The sequence below is a fragment of the Sceloporus undulatus genome, chromosome 2 (genome assembly GCF_019175285.1).
Source record: "Sceloporus undulatus isolate JIND9_A2432 ecotype Alabama chromosome 2, SceUnd_v1.1, whole genome shotgun sequence".
Taxonomy (NCBI): domain Eukaryota; kingdom Metazoa; phylum Chordata; class Lepidosauria; order Squamata; family Phrynosomatidae; genus Sceloporus; species Sceloporus undulatus.
This window is the reverse complement of record NC_056523.1, coordinates 224,265,944-224,284,757: the sequence shown is the minus strand read 5'-3', so window position 1 is coordinate 224,284,757 and position 18,814 is coordinate 224,265,944. Positions and strand designations below refer to the sequence as shown.

The following is an 18,814-nucleotide window of genomic DNA, read 5'->3' as shown; positions in this document are numbered from 1 at the left end:
TCCCAAGCTGTCCTGTGACTTCCCAGAGCCCCTCTGGGAAAAGGAGAAGGAGCTTCCATCCCTCTAAGTCTCTTTGCTTCCCAAGCCCTCCTGTGTCTTCCCAGAGTCCCTCTGGGAAAAGGAGAAGGAGCCTCCATCCCTCTAAGTCCCTTTGCTTCCCAAGCTGTCCTGTGACTTCCCAGAGCCCCTCTGGGAAAAGGAGAAGGCGCCTCTATCCCCCTAAGTCCCTTTGCCTCCCCCATTGCTCCCTGGGCTGTCTGGGGGGCGGTCAAGCTGGCATGTAAAAAAAAGAAAAAATAATAGTTAAAAATGGTGTTCAATGGGTCTCCTCACACGTTGGTGTATGAATGTGGAGCAGCAAGGGGGAGGTTGCAGGGGGCATAATGTGTTTACTGCGTTTGGAGGTCAATGTAGCAATTTGCTATGTTTAGACACCCAACAGAGCACCTAGGCGATCGAAAGCTTAATTTTTTAAAAAATAAATGTGTCTACATTTGTGATTGCCTTACCCTGCTTCCCACTCCACCGGGGGAAAGGCTATGCGAACGGGCGAAAATGGTGCCGACAATGCAAGAAAGAGAACAAGCCAGCCCCTTGAGCACTGCTCCTCCCATCCCCAAGTTCCCGAATCGGACACCCATGTCGTTCCCATTCATTTGCCCTGGATCGGACACGGGAGGTGCAAGAAAAACCTCCAGAAAAGTACAGTCAAATTAACCTGGGTTCGGACCCCCCCCCCCTTGATTGGGGTTTTCCCTGGAAAAATCAATTACATGGGGATCAGATCCGAATTCCAATGGGAACGAAATCAGCGTAATGAGGATCGAATGAGCACTCAAATGGGAACAATACTCCCATAATCCGAGTCTTGATCTGCTTTATAAGCCAGTGGGAATGGGGCCGAAGTGTCAGGAATAAACTCTTCTAAAACATGGCCACAGAGCCCAAAAAACCCACAAAAAGCTATGGATGCCAGCCATGAAAGCTTTCAACTTCACAAATCCTATCATTCTTCACATTTTGTGATTAATGTTCCACATATATCCTTATTACTCTATTACTCTCTTCAGACTTAAAGGATCTCCTCAGACAGAGCAACCCTCCCAGGGTCACACAGCAACAGCCTTTTATAAAATAGGAAAAACTGTGTCCATATCTTCCTCCTCCAGTCCCATCCCGTGGCTCTTTGCAGGCATTCAAATGTGTGTTTGCAAGGATCTGAATTTAATTAATATACAAGATAAGTTTCTAATCACAACTGAATCATGCTCTATGAGAACATGTTCAAGAGATTAAAGTAATAAGATTGCAATAAAGGAGCTGTTTAACGTTGTAAAAATGCACATCTGATTTACCAGAATGTAAAATGAGGAGTGAATTTATTTTCCAAGATAGAAATTTACTCTTTATTTTTTGTAGTTCTGTGCATATAGCCATCTGTTCACATTACCTTTTTTTATCAGCCCATTTATCTCTTCCTCTCTCTGTTTGCACGTGGTTCTGCTACACCCCGCAGGTGTAGGCAAATACACAAAAAAGATTGAGGTAAAATGACTACAACTCTGGAGACCAGGGTTCAATTCCCAGTTCAGCTATGAAACCTATTATTTATTTATTCTATTCATTTTATTTTCTTATATCCCACCTTTCTCCCAATATAGGGATTATTGGGTGAATTTGGGCAAGTGACATGCTCTCAGCCTCAGAAGAAAGCAATGGCAAACCTTCTTTGAACAAACCTTGCCAAGAAAACTCAATGACAGCTTAGTCTTAGGGTTGCTATAAGTCAGAAACTACTTGAAGGCACAAAACAACAACAAAATGAGGAAAGAGGGTGGACTCTCACAAAGTAAAAGGTTGGCCAGAAATGCTTTCCTAGAAAATGAGGTCTGACTGATAGTTTTGGGGAACAAGTCAGTAAAACGTTAGCACATTGATTTTCCCTCCCAAGTTAGTTTGCTGAAAAATTTGTATCAGTCACACACACCACTGTCTAGATGCTGGACTCTAGGAAAAGCCTAGGATTTTTTCATAGGAGGGTACCATTGTACTTGAATGGACTGCAAGACCTGCTGTAACACCTGGGATCTCCCTGCCTGCAAACCAGCCCTAATCTCTAGGGCTTTTCTCAGATACCCAGACTGGAATAGACTTGAACTCAGCATCTGTGATGGGTGGCTGGGTGGAAAGAATAAAGCTAAGCTGCTTGACCAAGAGCTTTTTAAAATCAAAATATAGAAGCCCAGAGAGACAATATCAGTATCCTGATTTGCTGATGATGATTTTTTTTAAAGACAGTTTTTAAACACAGTTGTATTTTGTATCAAAAAATATCCGGTATGTGTGAAAGGGGAGAGAAGGAGCAGAGATAAAAAGAGCAAAAGGGTAATGTACAAAAGTAGTTTTAGCCCACTAGAAAGTAAATACTAAATATTTTATGGACACAATTTTTCCTCTCTAAATGCTTAAGCAGGCTTGGGTTTTTCTCGCTTATTCATTCCCTTTCCATATCTCATGTGTTTATCATTCTAATTTTATTCCTGTTCTTTTTCTTGTCTTCACACACAATTAAAATGGTTCCTTATAGTAAATGGATTACATGCTCTATGCTATAAATAAATGCTGGAATTAAGATTCTGTTAACTTGTTTTAAGTGATAAGAAATCAGAGACACCAAATTTCATTTTAAGTCCCAGGAGGAGTTGCAGATATGCTCATGCTAATGGGGGACTCATTTGTATACATATTCCTCCCACCCCCACCCCATTCATCTGTGAATGTAGAGAGCAAACACATGCAGGGAATAAGGAGCCTGGGATGAGATTTCTTTTCATTTTCTCCATAGTCTACTTGTGTTCATAGAACATGGCATGTTCATGGAGACTGAAAGGACCCACTGGAATGCACTGGAAATTGGTGGTCACTGGGCAGTAATATATCAGCAATGCTGAAGAAGTTTTGATATGCTTTGGGTAACATGCAATCTACATTTCCACCCCTTTTTCTATTCCCTGTTTTAGTGAAGAATATGAGACGGATTTACTGCTGAGTGGCAAAGCTGTTGCCTCTAGAGATGGAGACTTGTGCCAGGTAAGTTCACGACAATGCTTCTTTTTTTGGGAGGGGGGATTGCCTAGGAGTTGGTTTTGAAGAGGCTTTTGCAACTGATGTTGCTGCAAGAAACTGTCCGTAACTAGAGTAGGCAAAAGAAGCACACATGACTAGGTGGTGAGGAATGGCATCAGTGAAGGGAGTTACTGCAAATAGGAGAGACTGATTTAATCCATTAGGATTGGATTGGGCTATGAACCATGGGAAATGTGACCTGCTCAATAGCTGAATTTGGACAGTGTCCTGAAGGTAAGTTAACAACTATGGTTATTGTTTGAGCAAAGGACCCATGACTCATAGGCATGATGGATCACACCAGAGGGAGGCTTCTGCAAAAAGATGGAGGTAATTGAAACTGAGAAAGAAGGCTGCAGAACATGTCCACCCAGCCAATCCTATTTACTCAGCATTTGCAAGTGGCATTGCCAGACCCTTGGAGAGAGGAGCTGATTGAGATTGGCTGGAAGAGACTACTTTGTGGTTGCTCCATCTCCAGTGCAAGGCATTTTGATGCTTGAGACAGAAATACCCTGAAGCATTCTCCCTTCTTTCTCACAAATTAGCAGGGGGTCATATGCAGGTTTCTTAAAATCAGGGATGGTAATCATGCAACTCTCAGGATGTTGTCGGACTGCAGTCTCAGAAGCCCTAAGCAGCTGGGAGCTAATGTCCAACAACATATGGAGAGACATATGCTTCTCACCCCTGCTTTAAGTGAGTGATACCTACACAAAATTAATATGGTTATCCTTTTGTCATTTGGATTTTAAGAGAGGAACCTCATGGTGGATTTTGCCCTGTCTTCATCTCCTGATTTGAATGGGAGCCAGACCACCAGATGCTGAGAGTAGAGTCCTATCGAGAGGGCTCTTCTGATTATTAACTCATCTTTATCTCTATGTCTTTCTCCCTCCCCTCCCTTTCTTCCACAGCAATGCAAGGCTCCACATCATCTCCTGTTTCTGTTTGCTTCAGCTCTGGCCTTTCCTGCTTCTGGCCTTAGTAGTCCCACCACACAGCGTCTGGTCTCTTCACACCCGGGGTGCCCTGGCAGGAGCACGGGCACTCTGCAGCCATCGCAGCCCCTCAGCCCTCAGATCTGTTTGCATATGGGACAAGAACTTTGCCCCAGAGAAAAGATCACCCTCCTCCTTACAGCGCCAGCGGTCCCTGTTTTTCAGGGGGGCTGGTCTGCGAGGTGCAGCACGGCTGAAGCGTCAGGCCCAGGGGAGTCGGCCCGCCACCCCATCAGGCTTTGAGGATGGCTTGTCTTCCTCACAGTACCCCTGGGCCATAGTTTGGGGTCCCACAATATCAGCTGAGGATGGAGGTGATGCCAACTCTGCCAACCCAGGTTTACCACCTCTGGATTACACTTTTGTTTCTTCAAGTGGAATGGCAACAGCACAACCCAATTCACACTCACTGCTACACAATGAAGGGCTCAATCTGCGCCAAACTCCAGCCACACTACGGCCCTTCCTCTTTGGGCCTCGAGGAGAAGGTAATGTTTACCTCTTTCCTTCTATGACTTCAAGAACAGATTGGGGCCAAGACCTTGCATTGAACTGACAGATCCAGAAGTTCTCTATATGTCCCCACATATGCCCACAAACCTGCTTTGTGGCTCTGTGCCCTCAGCCATTCAGTGGCCAAGGTCAGATGAGAGGAAAGATGAGGGGCAGCCACAAGCCAGCTGGTTACATTCCTGCAACAGGTAGCAGGAAGAAGATGGCATCCTCCTGGACCTCCATATGGCCACAAGGAGAGTGCCTTGTTCTTTCTGTTAGTGGCTGCAGGAACTGGATGGCTAGCTGGCTGGTTAGTTGCCCCTTGTCCTCCTCTTGCCATTGAATGTGGAATGGCCAGTGGTAAATCAGGTTACTGGCTGGAGGAGGGAATCATAGTTGGTACTGAAGTCCTCCCATCAGCTGGAACCACAAAAAAAAAAAAAAATTACACAGGTTTAACTTTCAGTTACAATTGTGTATGTCACAAACAGGATGTCAGCCAAAGTGTACCAACTTCATGGAAAGAGCAGAGCTCCTATATACCTTTAAGAATTTGAGAGATGAAGCAGAAATTTGACAGGTGAGGTTTTTCCTATCAGGACAACTGCAAGATTCTGTTTGCTAGATTTCTGCTTCTCTTAATGGTACACAGAGAAGCCCAACCAGAGAAAACTGACAGTCCAGGATGAAACTCTCATTCTCACTGACTCTCCTTGTGTTTACATATTCCAGGTGTGGATCCTCAACTGTATGTTACCATTACGATCTCTGTCATTATTGTCCTAGTTGCTATGGGAATAATACTCAAATTCTGGTGAGTAGATTTTAGACAGCTAAAAGAACCATTCCACAAATCATCTGATGTGAAGGAAGGTGAAGATGTTACTAGAAGAAGTGTTAGAATTGAAAATAATGATCCAAATGTCTTAATAATTCATGAAACAACATGATATAATTCACGGAGAGGCAATATCTGTGTTCTCTGGGACTTTTCTATTCTCCAGACACATGTCTGGAAGCTGGCAGTATACCTGATTGCACAAACTGTTTCTTTCAGAAGTGGTCAGGCTTCATAAATCAAGTTATTGGAATCTAGCAGCCCTTCATTATGGAGCACATGCTTTCAGATGTAGCACTGGATAGGGATATGTATGTTGCATATTACATAAATGTCAGAGAAAGGCACTGTATTATTTCCTCACAGTTCAGTTATTTCCATTCCTCAGGGCAATCTTTCTATCATCCCTAGAATACTTTTGGTTTGGGTCTCATGAAATCCACAGGCCACATGTTGCCTCACACTACCTTAATGAACTTGATGGTTCTTCTAACATCTGCTTCTTAACAACTGTGAGCTGCTGAGCAGTTCAAAATGCATTTGGAGACATCTAGGCATTTGGCACTCAAGTTTACAAGATATTCTTTTGGTTTTGTGCAAGACCAATTGGTATACTTTGATTTGTGTATGTAAGTCATATACAGATTTATAGTATGCATATATAATTCAGACATTTATGTGACCGTCTTTTAAATGTAAAAATATTTTAGAGTTAATGCAAAATTTGTAAATTTGAAAAGATTTCGAAATGTGTTATCTTTCTCAACTGATATATTTTTAGTCAAGTCTTCTATTATTCTTGAAGTAGACCATTGTATTTCTGAAGTGTGTAATTTAGGAAGTAGACTAGTATAACATTTGTATAGCATTGGGCCATAGTTATAATTCAGTTAGAGAGCACAGGTATTATGTGCAGAAGGTCCTGTGTTCAGTGCCAAGCGCCTCTCAGCTGGGAGACTTTTTCACTTTTCTCAGAGACCTTGCGTAGCTGCTGCTGATCAATGTATGTAGAGAGTAGAGAACCATATTGATCTGACCCTGCATAAAGCAGCTTCATATATTTTTATGGGACTTATACAGAAATATAAAATAAAGATTGATTGGTGCTAGAAAGGCAAAGCTGATGTCTGATCCAGGGTATGGCTTGATGAAATGCACATTTGTTTAGGGCAGCTAGGGGAAGATAAGCTAATGCTGCTGGTGAAGCTTTTGTTATACTGTATATGGTGATTTCTCTATAAATTCTGTTTTCTCCCTTTAAGACACCATCTGTGTCTTCCCAAGACACCAAGTAAGTACCATAGTTAATGACTTGGTTTACTCAGTCATCCTAGTTCAAGTTCTATTCAAGAGATTCTTTCTAGACACATTGATTTTATTTATTTTATTTTCCTCATCAGTTTGTTACAGAAGCAGAATAAACTATTTGAAGCATAAGTACTCCCATGCTAAAAGTATTGACATAGCTTTAAAAGTCATCTTTTTGACTTGTTATCTTCTCTTCCCAGAACTGATAGATAACAAAAGCAATTCTTCACCCTGCCCTGCAATATAGAACCATAACTTTAAAAGTTGTCCTCGGGACAAGCCATTTTGTCTTTTTACAAAGCTTTAAAATTGTGCTTAGGACATGGTATCTCTTTCCAGAACCTACAGGCAACAGAAACAACCCTTCTATCTTACTGGAATATTACTTCCAAGCAGTAGGGTCACTACGATTGGTGTCACCCAAAAATGTCTGCCAGGGTGGTGGTGGTGTGCCTCACATTCCCTCCCCTCCTGCTGCCTTGCTCGCCTGCCGGAAAGGGCTGCTGGGATATGGCCAGGCAGCTAGGATAGTGAGACAGTGGGAGGTAATGGAAAGGAAGGTAGGACCTCTCATTTGAGCTTCTCCATTGTCATGGTAGAGAGTCACGGTAATGAAGAAACAGGAATGGGTATGTGCACCAGGGACATAGCCGGGGGGGGGGTTCTTGGGGTCCAGACCCCCCCCTTCCATTAGAAAAATGAATGGGTGTGTGCTGCTGCGCCCCGCACCAAGCCCCATTATAATGGTGGCACTTAGTCTGGACCCCCCTTTCCTAAAATCCTAGCTACGTCCCTGTGTGCACTCCCTACCTCTGTAGCCTACCAGCAACCTGTTTCGAAACTAGAACAGCTGTTCTCCCAGCAACTGCGCCAGACCTGGAATGGAAGGCACCTCACTTCCCACCAGCAATCACTGATCAGGGATGGTACTGTGACCTCCTGACAGCCCTTTCTGGGTCTGGCATGGCTGCTGGGTGAACAAACAAGGGAAGTGAAACTTTTTCTTGTTTGCCCAGCAATCATACCAGTCCCACCAGGTGTACTGCGCCACCGGGTGTGCAAACCCCTCTGAGGTGTCGCCTAGTGCAGTCCACACCCCCTGCACCAGGGACGTAGCCAGGATTTTGGGAAGGGGGTCCAGACTAAGTGCCACCATTATAATGGGGCTTGGGTGCGGCGGCGCAGCAGCACTCACCATTCATTTTATCTAATGGAAGGGGGGGTCCAGACCCCAAGACCCCCCCTTGGCTACATCCCTGCCTTCACCCCTTACTGACAACTCTGCTTTCCAGTAGAAAGAAAGGCAAAATCACTTAAGAGGAATTCAAATAAATAGCCAGCATATGTAGGGAGAAAGTCAGAAAATCTTAAAAAATGAGGGAGGGAGGGACAAACTCAGGGTTGCTAGAGAGATTAAAAACAATAGAAAGGAAAAAATGGGTTATGTCTGCAGCAAAAGGAATAACACTGAATGGGGAAAATGATGAAATACTAACAAGACAAAAAGGCAGAACTACTTAACACCTTTTTTACCTCAGTCTTCTCCCAAAAGGAGAACGGTGCTCAACTTGGGGAAGGTGATACAGTAGATGAAATGCAGAACAGAATAGGTAAAGAGGTACTACAGGAATACCTGGCTATTCTAAATGAATTCAAGTCTCCATGGCCAGATGAACTACATCCAAAGGTATTCAAAGAACTGGCAGAAGTAATTTCAGAACCATTGGCAATAATCTTTGAGAATTCCTGGAGAACATGAGAGGTCCCAGAAAACTGGAAGAGGACAAATTTTGACTCAAGCCTCAAATAAATGAAAAAAAGGGGACCTAAACAATTATTGCCCAGTCAGCCTGACATCAATATCAGGAAAGAGTCTACAGGAGATCATTAAACAAACAGACTGTAAGAAATTAGAAAGGAATGTTGTGATTACTGAAAATCAGCATGGATTTCTCAAAAAGAAGTCATGGCAGACTAATCTTATCTCTTTTTTTTTTTTTGATGGAGTGACAAGATTGGTAGATGAAAGGAATGCTGTCAATGTAGTATATTGTGATTTCAGTAAGACCTTTGACAAAATCCCCCATGATATTATGAGAGGAGGGGTTGCTAATAAATACCTCAGAGGATGAGATCAGAATTCAAAATGACCTTAAGTGATTAAAAAGCTGGGCCAAGACTAACAAAATGATATAAGAAATGTAAGATACTGCACTTAGGCAGAAAAAATGAAATGCACAGATTTAGGATGGGAACACTTAGCTTGATAACATTACATGCAAAAGGTATCTAGGAGTCTTAATGGACCACAGGCTGAACATGAGTCAGAAATTAGATGCAGCAGTTGAGAAAGCCAATGTGATTATAGGCTGCATCAATATAAGTATAATGTCTAGATCAAAGGAAGTAATAGTGCCACTCTATTCTGCTTTGGTTAGGCTTCACCTTGGAATACTTTGTCCAGTTCTGGGCAGTACAGTTCAAGATACTGTATTGAAAAGCTGGAATAGGCCTAGAGAGGGGCTACCAAAATGGCAAAAGGTCTGAAAACCCTACCCTATAAAGAGTGGCTTAGGGAGCTGGGTATATTTAGCCTGGAGAAGGGACAGTTTAAGAGGTAACATGATAGCCATGTTTAAATACTTGAAGGGATGTTATTTGGAGGATGGAGCAAGCTTGTTTTCTGCAGCTCCAGAGAATAAGACCCAGAGCAATGGAGTCAAACTACAGGAAAAGAAATTCCACATCAACATTAGGAAGCACCTCCTAATGGTGAGAGTTGTTCAACAGTGGAACATGACATGGGTGTCACTCAGGGGATGCAGACCACACAGGGTGTCACCCCAAGGGGTTTGTTCTTCCTAATAGTAAGGCAGGGTGGGACTGGCACAGGTACTGGGCAAGTGAGAAAGGGTCTCACCTACCTTTTGTGCTTGCCCAGCATCTGCACCAGACCCTTAGCAGGCCTGTGGAGGCTGCAACACCACCCACCAGCAGTGGCCACTGCCTTCTGTTCAGGGTCTGGTGTGGCTGCTTGCCCAGCAGCCACACCAGATCCTGAATGGGCCTTCTGGCAGCTGCAGCACTATCCTGCAGCAGGAATTGTTGCTGGAGTCTGCAGTGCCTTCTGTTCTGGCTATGGCACAGCTGCTGGGCACGCAGTCCACAGCACTGCACTACCCCAGTAGTGGTGTGGCTGTATGGGAGGCAGCTGGCCAGGGGACAAGTGAGCAAGACAGCAAGAGGGAGGGGGGGATGGAGGGCAACAGAGTCTTCCATTGTCACCCCCAACAGCCCTTTATGGGCACCCACCCTTGGTGACCTCAATTGCAATGATACCACTGGAACACCACTTCCTTGGAGAGTGATGGAGTCTCCTTCTTTGGAGGTTTTCAAACAGGAAGGATGGCCATCTGTCGGGAGTGCTTTGACTGTGAGTTCCTGCATGGCAGGATGGCCCTTGTGGTCTTTCAAACCATATGATCCTATAATTCATGGAGGAATAAACAAATAGCACCTAGAATTGTGAACCAATAAGGTGGGGGCAGGGGGAACAACCAGGCCAGAACTTTAAAAATCTAGAAACCTAAGTATAATTGTTAGTTCCACCTAGAGATGAATTAAACAATGAAGCAATAGAACTTAAAATAAATGTTTAGTTATCAAGTTCCCATTGATTTAGTGGTTCTACTGCAGTCAAGGCTTGTAATTGGATTTAGGCCACAACACTTGGGCTGTTTGCCCAGAAGTTTAAGGTCAAAAGTTAAGCAACAGCATTTTCACTTGAAGCACATGTTTCAACTGTCTAGCCAAAACTGGAGCAGGAGGTTGTTGAACTCAGCCTCAGTGCATCATTTCACTTGCTGCTGCATGAAAATGATTATAAATTCATGCTTGTGCTCCTTCCTCAGCTACTGTCCTTTCCCAGACTCCCCTAAGCAGAGATAGGCTCAGCCAGCATCTGTGCCACCACCAGCCAAAGAAGCAATCAGAAAGCTCATTTGGTGGTTGCTGCTGCTGTTAGCTTCCACTTGAGTTGACTAGATGTCACCTCTTTTGCTCCCTAGGTACAAGGATTCTTGAAGTGAGAATTAAACTTGGCAGTACTAGCTGCATCAGACAAGCCTCTCCCCAGTGTACAGGATGCACCATTTAACCTGGGTTGGAGGGCCCAGAGCTAAAAGGGTAAATCATATGGCCAGAGTTTGTATGTCCAGAGTGGGACCTGAATAAAAATAGCATGACAAGCCCAAGGGAGTCTGTTGGCAAGCTGACAGTAAGAGGGATTTAGAGTTTCAGGGAATGTGCTGCCATCGGCTTCTATCCAAAACCTACCTATGAATATCTATGACTCTGCACACAGCCAGAAACCTCAGATTGACATTACAGAGAGAGGATTTCTCTTCTGCTGTTTTGTTTCTTATAAGATCAGACTTATTGAGCTTCAGAAGTACAGTCACTTTCTGCTGCCCTCACAAGAATGCCTTCCCTCTGGGACACATAGGCTAGGCAGTTCAGCACAAAGACATGAGGCTGAAGCAATTCCGTATTTTATGATGTGTGCTTTCAGAAAGAATATCCAGTTGGCACCTGTAACATTTCTTTCCAGGCAGTGCTCTGTATCACAGTTGCAGTGGAGTGCGGTGTTTGAGGACAGAAATAAAGTTTAGTTATTGTTTCACTTCAGCATGGCATTCCCTATCAAGTATACAGGTGGACATCTTAATTTCCTAATAGTTAAGGACTTCATGTTCTGGGGGAATATACTGTCCTCACATCTGGTGTGTAGCATTTGGGCGGGAGGAGTACTTTGTCTACCTTGAAACAGCTAAGTAAATAATGCAAGAGAGGATATTCTCTGGACAGCGAGCTGGTATCAAGGCAGTAACACCTTTCCCTTCCCTGACCTCCCGCCCTCTTCGTGCAGCTGGGACCGAAACCAGAAGCGCCGGCACCACTCCAGCCAGCAGAGTGGACTCCAACAGCAAGGCAGTCAGCAGCCCTTAACAGACCTGTCTCCCACCACAGTCAGCATTCTGGGGCCCTACAGTGACTCGCAGGTGCCCACACCAGAGACGGTGGAGAGCGCACAGGTACTGGAAGGCATGGAGAAGTTGGAGGGCCTAGGGAAGACCAGTGCATTCCAGCTCAACAGGTAAGCAGCACAGGTATGAAGTGGTAGGTGAAATGGCTTGGCCTGGCAAGAGGACGGGTGGAAGGGGGGAATTAAGTGAACAACACAGCAGAGGAAATCAAGCTGAAAAGTACTGCAAGTTGGTTATTCTAATTGATCAATCCATTGATTAAAACAGTTTCTACTATTTAGTGGTAGTGCTGATCATTTGACAAATGCCGTAGAGGCAATGCTTCTGTTCTTGGAGCCAGTGTGGTGTAATGGTTTAAGCATTGAACTACAACTCTGGGAAACCTAGGTTCAAATCCAAGCCCAGCCATGGGAACCCACTGGATGACCTTGGACAAGTCACTCTCTATCAGCCTCAGAGGCAATGCCAACCACCCTGTGAACAAACCTTGCCAAGAATACCCCAGGATAGAGTCGCCTTAGGGTTGCCATAAGTCAGAAACTACTTGAAGGCACAGACCAACAACGATGCTTCTGTTGCAGGAACCTCATCTTTTTCCAGCAATAGATGCACTTCTTATATTGTGCTTGCGAAATACAATGCTTCGTCCATGTCTTACAGGTGGAACATGGTTTGACAAGAATGCCCTTTTCATATAGGTCTCACCGTTTCACAAATCTTATCCTAATTATTATTTTTACTTTCTCCATCTTTAGTTCTTTGAAGGCTGTACATTTTTCCTCTCCAGCAGGAGTCCAATCACTTCTTGGACCTTTTCTGTGGCATGAATGGAGATGAGTAACAGATTCTTCCTCTGCAACTCAAACTTCTAACATTTATTTCTTTTGAAATTTTAAGAGCCATTCTATTCTAGGCTAGTAGCATCTTCCTTATCTTTGAAAAGAAAATACTGAACATAACAAGGCTACCAGCAAAATCTCTGGAGGACAAAGAGACTAAGACCTTCAGTTACTGAATATCTGCTGTTTTCCATCTTCATTTTAGCTTCAAGACATTAGCACAAGACTCAGTCAAAAAAGAATGGATGGAGAGGGAGAGAGGAGAGGTTTTCTTGTCCCCACCCCTGTCCCTTTCACTTTATGTGTATGTTAACTGGACTGCTTTGTATGCCTTTTAAAAGAAACCCTATCAAGATCAATGTTCTTTCCTGAACTGGAGGTGGAGGCGATGCAAAGACTTAAGAGAACTAGATGGAAATAATTGGAGGGAAAAGTGTCACAAACAGTGAAGCATTGCTGAGGGGAAAAGTGTAGTATTCTCTTCACTACTTTAAAAACAGCATCTCACTGCATGTTCCCACATTGAAATGTTGCAGCAGGGGATCTTATGGCACTTCAAACTTCAAAAGTAAACAGTGAACCTTGCTCTGACCAAGATAGCTGATGATTTCCATTCTAGTAGCATGCTTTATATGTTGCTCCTAGCTTGGCAGGATTTATTATTATCTTTAAGTCTATGAAGATACAGAAGGATTCCACAAGGGCAAAAATACAGTGTCCCTGATAACTCTCCAGCCCATGAGTTGGCTAGGGAGCAGTCTAGTAGAAATGCACGCCCTGGAAATTGCAACATTCTCCACTGCAAAGCTGAAAAATCATAAGGATTGGTTAATGTTGGTTAGACAGAAGCTTCTCTAAACAAAAATTTACGCTATTATTGAAGGACCTTGGCTGACCCATGCTGAACAGGGATGGAGACACACACAGCCTTGCTTGGTTGGTGATTTATTACCCTAAAGTGACTACAAACAATGTGCATTGTAAATATTCCAAGTGCAGTCTGTGTTGAGAAATTATTGGAAAGTGAAACTAACAGCTGAAACAGATTGATAGCAGAGTGCTCCAAAATTGAAGATTAAAATAATAAGTAGCAATTAGGACCTTTGACTCCAGAAATTAAACAGAGGGTGATTTACACATCATAAACCTGGACACCAGCAAAATTTTAAGAGTCATGAAACTGATCCTATGCTCATTAAAATGAAACCTTAATATCCAAGTTGTCTGACCAAATTTTAAATTTAAATAAATGTGTAACAGAAAGTAATGGGGATTTTGAGGAGAAGCTGGACTTATTAAGATTAGAGATAACAGGAAAAGTATCTCATTTTGAAGTTGACTGACTTTATTTATGTATTTATTTACTTTATTTATGTTCCACCTTTCTACCTAAAGCAGATTCTGCAACAACAAATTTAAAATATTTACGAAAAATTTAATACCAGTTTAAAAACAAACATTAAAACACAATAAAACTCATTAAAAATCATACAAAATTTAAAAAACAAATAAAACACACATCTGTATTAAAAAGTATGCCTTCTTAAGCATTAAAAGCTTGCTTAAATTAGAATGCTTTTGCTTGCCAGTGAAAGGAAAGCCTGGAAAGGGCCAGCCTAGCCTCCTGCGGAAGGGTGTTTCATGTCCTCATCAAGTGAGACTGTGATGGTGGTGACACCAAGAGAAAGCCTTTCTTTAAAGACCTTAAAACTCTGGCAGGTTCATATGGCAAGATACAGACTTTCAAATAGTCTGAACCTAAGCCATGTAGGGCTTTATAGGTCATGACCACTTGTTTTAATACTGCAAATAGTTTTAGTCTATTTTAATATTTTCTTTTTGTATGTTTTAAACTGTATCATTCTTTTAAACTGTGAGCTGCTTTGAGTCCCACTTCTGGGGAACAAGTGAGATATACATAAATACAACAACAATTCCTCGAAAACAAATGGCCAGTTGCTTATCTGATATTAGATGTGCCCACCTTCAGAATCTCAAAAGGATGTCCACATTAGCCTGGCTGACATTTCCATGCCCAACTATTATAATTGAATCTCCATTCAGGAGCCAGGAGAGCAGACCACCCAACCTTCACATCCCTGTTGTGTGTTGAGTGGGGATGGCATCTGAAGAAATGATGCTGCTCTCCATTGTCGGCTTCTCCATGGTGGTTCAACCTCATGGGGAAGACTAAAAGTGCAGAGCACAGTCTCCCCTCTACACATTCCCCTCTGCAGAGTGTGAGAGGTAGAATCCCCCCCCCCATGCACACTTATATGGAAGGAGAAGCCACAATGAGGCTCTTGAAATTTTGATAATATGCAAATCCATTTACATTTAATCAGTTAAAGGGAAGAGCATTAATCAAGCTAAACCAGTTTTCTTGAAAGTAATTTGTTGGAAAGCCATTTTGATGCAGTTACATGATTTAGGTGCTATCGCAGGGGGCTAGGGGACTCTTGGTCGTGTCCCCCCATGAAATACAAGAAATTGGATGATGTAGTTCTGACCCTTGCACTCCAAGCACTGAGACTGCCTTTCTTACCTGTCTCTCTTGTTTCTTGCCCAGGATCCCACTGGTGAACCTGTGACTACATGGGAAGTAAGAAGACCTGGCTGATTTGTGGCAAGACCAAATGCTGAAGTTTCTGAGGGAATCCTGGAGAACTGGCAGCCTTCCCTTTAGCCCCTTTGTCCTGTGAGTTTGGTACTGCCACTCCTGACACAGCAGCAGCAGCAGCATTATTGTGGATCCCTTTGTGCCATGACCTTCCATCATCATTGCAGGACCTTCCTAACATAGAAAGGGGGGGCTCAGGTGGCCCCTGCTAGGCTGGGCTTCTGAATAAGCTCTCATCACAGGGATGGCTGGGGCAGTATCCCATGAGCAGAGCAGTTTGGAGGCAGGACAAGAGAGGGCAAGAGCTGTTAGCATTACAATAACCCAAAAGGTGTCCACCTTGCACCCTAACACACACAAATATGTATTTATTTATTAGTAAGCATGCTTGGTACCCAGGGCAAAATGCTCTGTGTCTCTTCATCTCTCCTAACACCAACAATTTTACTTTTAATCATGTAATTTGAAGAGCCAGAGTTTAGCCATCATCTTTTTATGGAGGATGCTAATGACTTTTATGCACTGTGGGGATGGAAAGAGGGAATTGGATGGAGGAGAATGAGACACCCAGCAGTAGTAGCAAACTGAGCACATCTCCACTCTGTTACTCAGCATTCCGTAATCACTCGCAGACTTACCCTTCTCTTTGGGATTGCCATTCTTTGTTCACTGCAAGCAATGTTATTGTTAGCAAGGAGAAGAGGGTGGTAAAATATAACAGCAATACCAATTTGTATAGCAAGTCACCACTGAGACTTTTAAGGGCTCCTGGCCTTCTAATTAAAGACTTCCTTGTTGCAAGTTAATTCAGTTTCATCACCTCCTGATGAGCATAGGTAAGGGATGAGTAATAAACTATTATTTGCTCTCCATATAACCTCTCTTAATCATGGTCAAGTAACGTATGCCTTAATAAATGCTGTTCAGTAAAGTTACCCTGTAATGCTAACTACCAGTACCGTATATATTTGACTATAAGTTGACTTCATGTATAAGTTGAGGGCAAGTTTGGGGGCCAAAATTATGGATTTTGCTATGACCCATGGATAAGCTGAGGATAAAATTTGGGGGCATATAGCAAAGGATCTGAAAGATGAAGCAAAGCAAAACAGTGTCAAATAACTTACAAAGTCCAACAGACATAACTCTTTGTGCTTCCTCTTAAGACTGGATGGACGAGAGAGTAGAGGGGGTCGGTGCTTCACATATTATACTCTTGCTTTTCACCAGGAGATGGTTCCTTCTTTTAAATAAGAATTAAGATACAATACTTACGTTGACCCATGGATAAGTCAACTCAGGTTTTTGGGGTCAATTTTTGACCTAAATTTCTAGACTTATACATGAGTATATACAGTAAGTCTCCTTCTTATATGTTGTAGCCTATTTAATGCTTCCTGATGGCAGCTGTTGGGGCTTAGTTATACATAGTTCATTGGTGGTTCCTTAAATAGGCTCAGTTGCCCCAGTGGTCAGCTTCTTTTCCTTGTGGATGGGGGCTATAATGTTTTTGGCTCAGTTCCTCAGTTTATTCCAACACATGTGCCATTTTCTTGCAAAATGTTCCTCTTCAGCTTAGCTTTGTTAAACTTGGGCCTGTTACAGACTGCCAAAATAAAGCTGCTTCGGGTCTCTTTGGAGGTATGCCGTTTAAATGATGCATGCATCCTAAAAATCCGGAAGCTGCACCAAAGCTGCCCTCCAGTGCTTAGGAATGGAGTGTGGCTTTGGCGTGATCTCCGGACTCTTAGGACCCATGCATCATTTAAACAGCATACCTCCAAAGAGACCTGAAGCAGCTTTATTTTGGCAGTCTGTAACAGGCTTTGGATTGGTTTCTGTTCAGAGAGACTTCAGTTAAATGTATTTTATTAAATGTCTTTAATCATAGAATTACAGAACTGTAAGGTTCAATTCCCTGCTCAATGCAGTATCTCCAGTTAAACCATCTCCCACAGGTAGATGTCCAGTCTCTTTCTGAAGGCAACTAGAGAAGGAAACCTCCCCACCTTTGTTGGCAATTGGTTTACTGCCAAACCACTCTCACTGTCAGGAAGTTAATTCTAATGTTCAATTGAAATTGTCCCTCCTGTAATTTAGCACCATTAGACCTGGTGCTGCCCTCTGGGGTAAACTTTCTTGTTTACTCTAGCATATGTTTTCATGAATTCCGGCCAGATGCAAATAGACTGGAGTCCATGAAAGTGTATGCTAGAGTAAGTCAGCTAGTCTCAGTGGTATTGGATTCCTTTATGCCTTTTATTTGAAAGAGAAATTTGGGAAGGTGCAGCCGAGAGGCACTCCACTTGCTGGAACACTCTCTTTAACTAATTAAAAGCTACAGGAGTCCTGCTAATCTGTTGGGCATCTGGTGACTCTGTAAAATTCATATTAAGAATTTCAAATGTTGACATTTTCTTTTTCCTCCCCAACACAGTCTAGTAGTTTATAGCATTCATACTGAAAACAATAAAGTTAAAGCTCAAAATGTAAAATCTAGTTTGAATAATAACAGCAAAGAGAACAAAAACAATAAATCACTAAAATATGGAGGATATACAAGTCTTCTGCACAGCACCTAAAAGTGAAACAGATTGGTACAAAGCAGCAGATAGTTCAGGGCGAAAATAATTAAGTAAAAACAGTGCATGAGATCTCTCTGTCCCTGGGCATCTCCATCCCATGTAACCTATAAAGTTTAAAATCAGGGTACCAGGTCACTGCTGTTAGCAAGGATGTTGCCAAACAGTTTTCACTGGGTAGGCAAAGATAAAAAAAAATAAAGGGGTTTGGTGACTGATAAAAGATGTTTCTGTGAGGAAAAGTTTTCATAGATAATGACAAAAATGATCCCCAAGTAATGTGTTTTAATCATGAATTCTTTTGGGAATCTTCCATAAACAGAAATAATTTAAAAACGCAATATTTTCCACATGAAAAATAGTTATGGAAACCAAGTTACACTATCCACAGCATCCTGGAAGAGTTCCCATTTTCTTCAGCTGGGCTGAGCTGATTTGCTAAATCAGTCTTCCTTGATGGTTTCTGGGTTCCCTGTCTTTTTTAAGTCTGTTGAATAGCAGCCCTACTGAAAGGGAGTAAAAATGTACCCTCTTCTCATTTCCTGATAGGGTTATGCTCCATTTTTGGCTATTTTTCTGCTGTGTCATCATAGCTTTTTTCCTGTTTGTTTGTTTTGCTGGCTTGCTTGTCAGATTTCTATTTATTCCACTATTTCCTCCCGTTTATATACATGCTGGGCACAGATCTGCATAGCCTAATTGTTATTCATTTCTCCTTGGAACCAATGGAACAGGCTAAGTGCAACTAATTTAAATTATGTGATTTTAAATTATTCATTTATATACTTATTTGGTCAGTTTCTGGGCCAGCCTAGAAATTGCCACAGTTTAAATATTCTCAAGGTGGTTAGGAGTGCTAAAATAATACATTTTTAAAAACTGAAACTGAGCATGGGCCACAGCTATCTTTTACCTGGTTTGGAGCCTCAGTAGTTTTTACTCCCTCCTACCCTTTCACCA

The 18,814-nt window shown here is 42.6% G+C and overlaps 1 protein-coding gene across 2 annotated transcripts in view; it reads left to right on the top strand.

Moving 5' to 3' along the window:
* The window catches only part of LOC121920213 (PILR alpha associated neural protein), a 38,498-nt gene extending 22,168 nt beyond the window's left edge, over positions 1-16,330 (top strand). For both annotated transcript variants that reach the window (XM_042447285.1, XM_042447286.1), the window contains exons 2-6: positions 3,021-3,090; positions 4,044-4,615; positions 5,355-5,436; positions 11,696-11,923; positions 15,222-16,330. In XM_042447285.1, coding sequence (XP_042303219.1) covers positions 3,074-3,090; positions 4,044-4,615; positions 5,355-5,436; positions 11,696-11,923; positions 15,222-15,243 — 921 coding nt within the window. In that variant the 5' untranslated portion in view covers positions 3,021-3,073 and the 3' untranslated portion in view covers positions 15,244-16,330. The remainder of the gene's footprint in view (positions 1-3,020; positions 3,091-4,043; positions 4,616-5,354; positions 5,437-11,695; positions 11,924-15,221) is intronic.
* Positions 16,331-18,814: the final 2,484 nt, after the last annotated feature.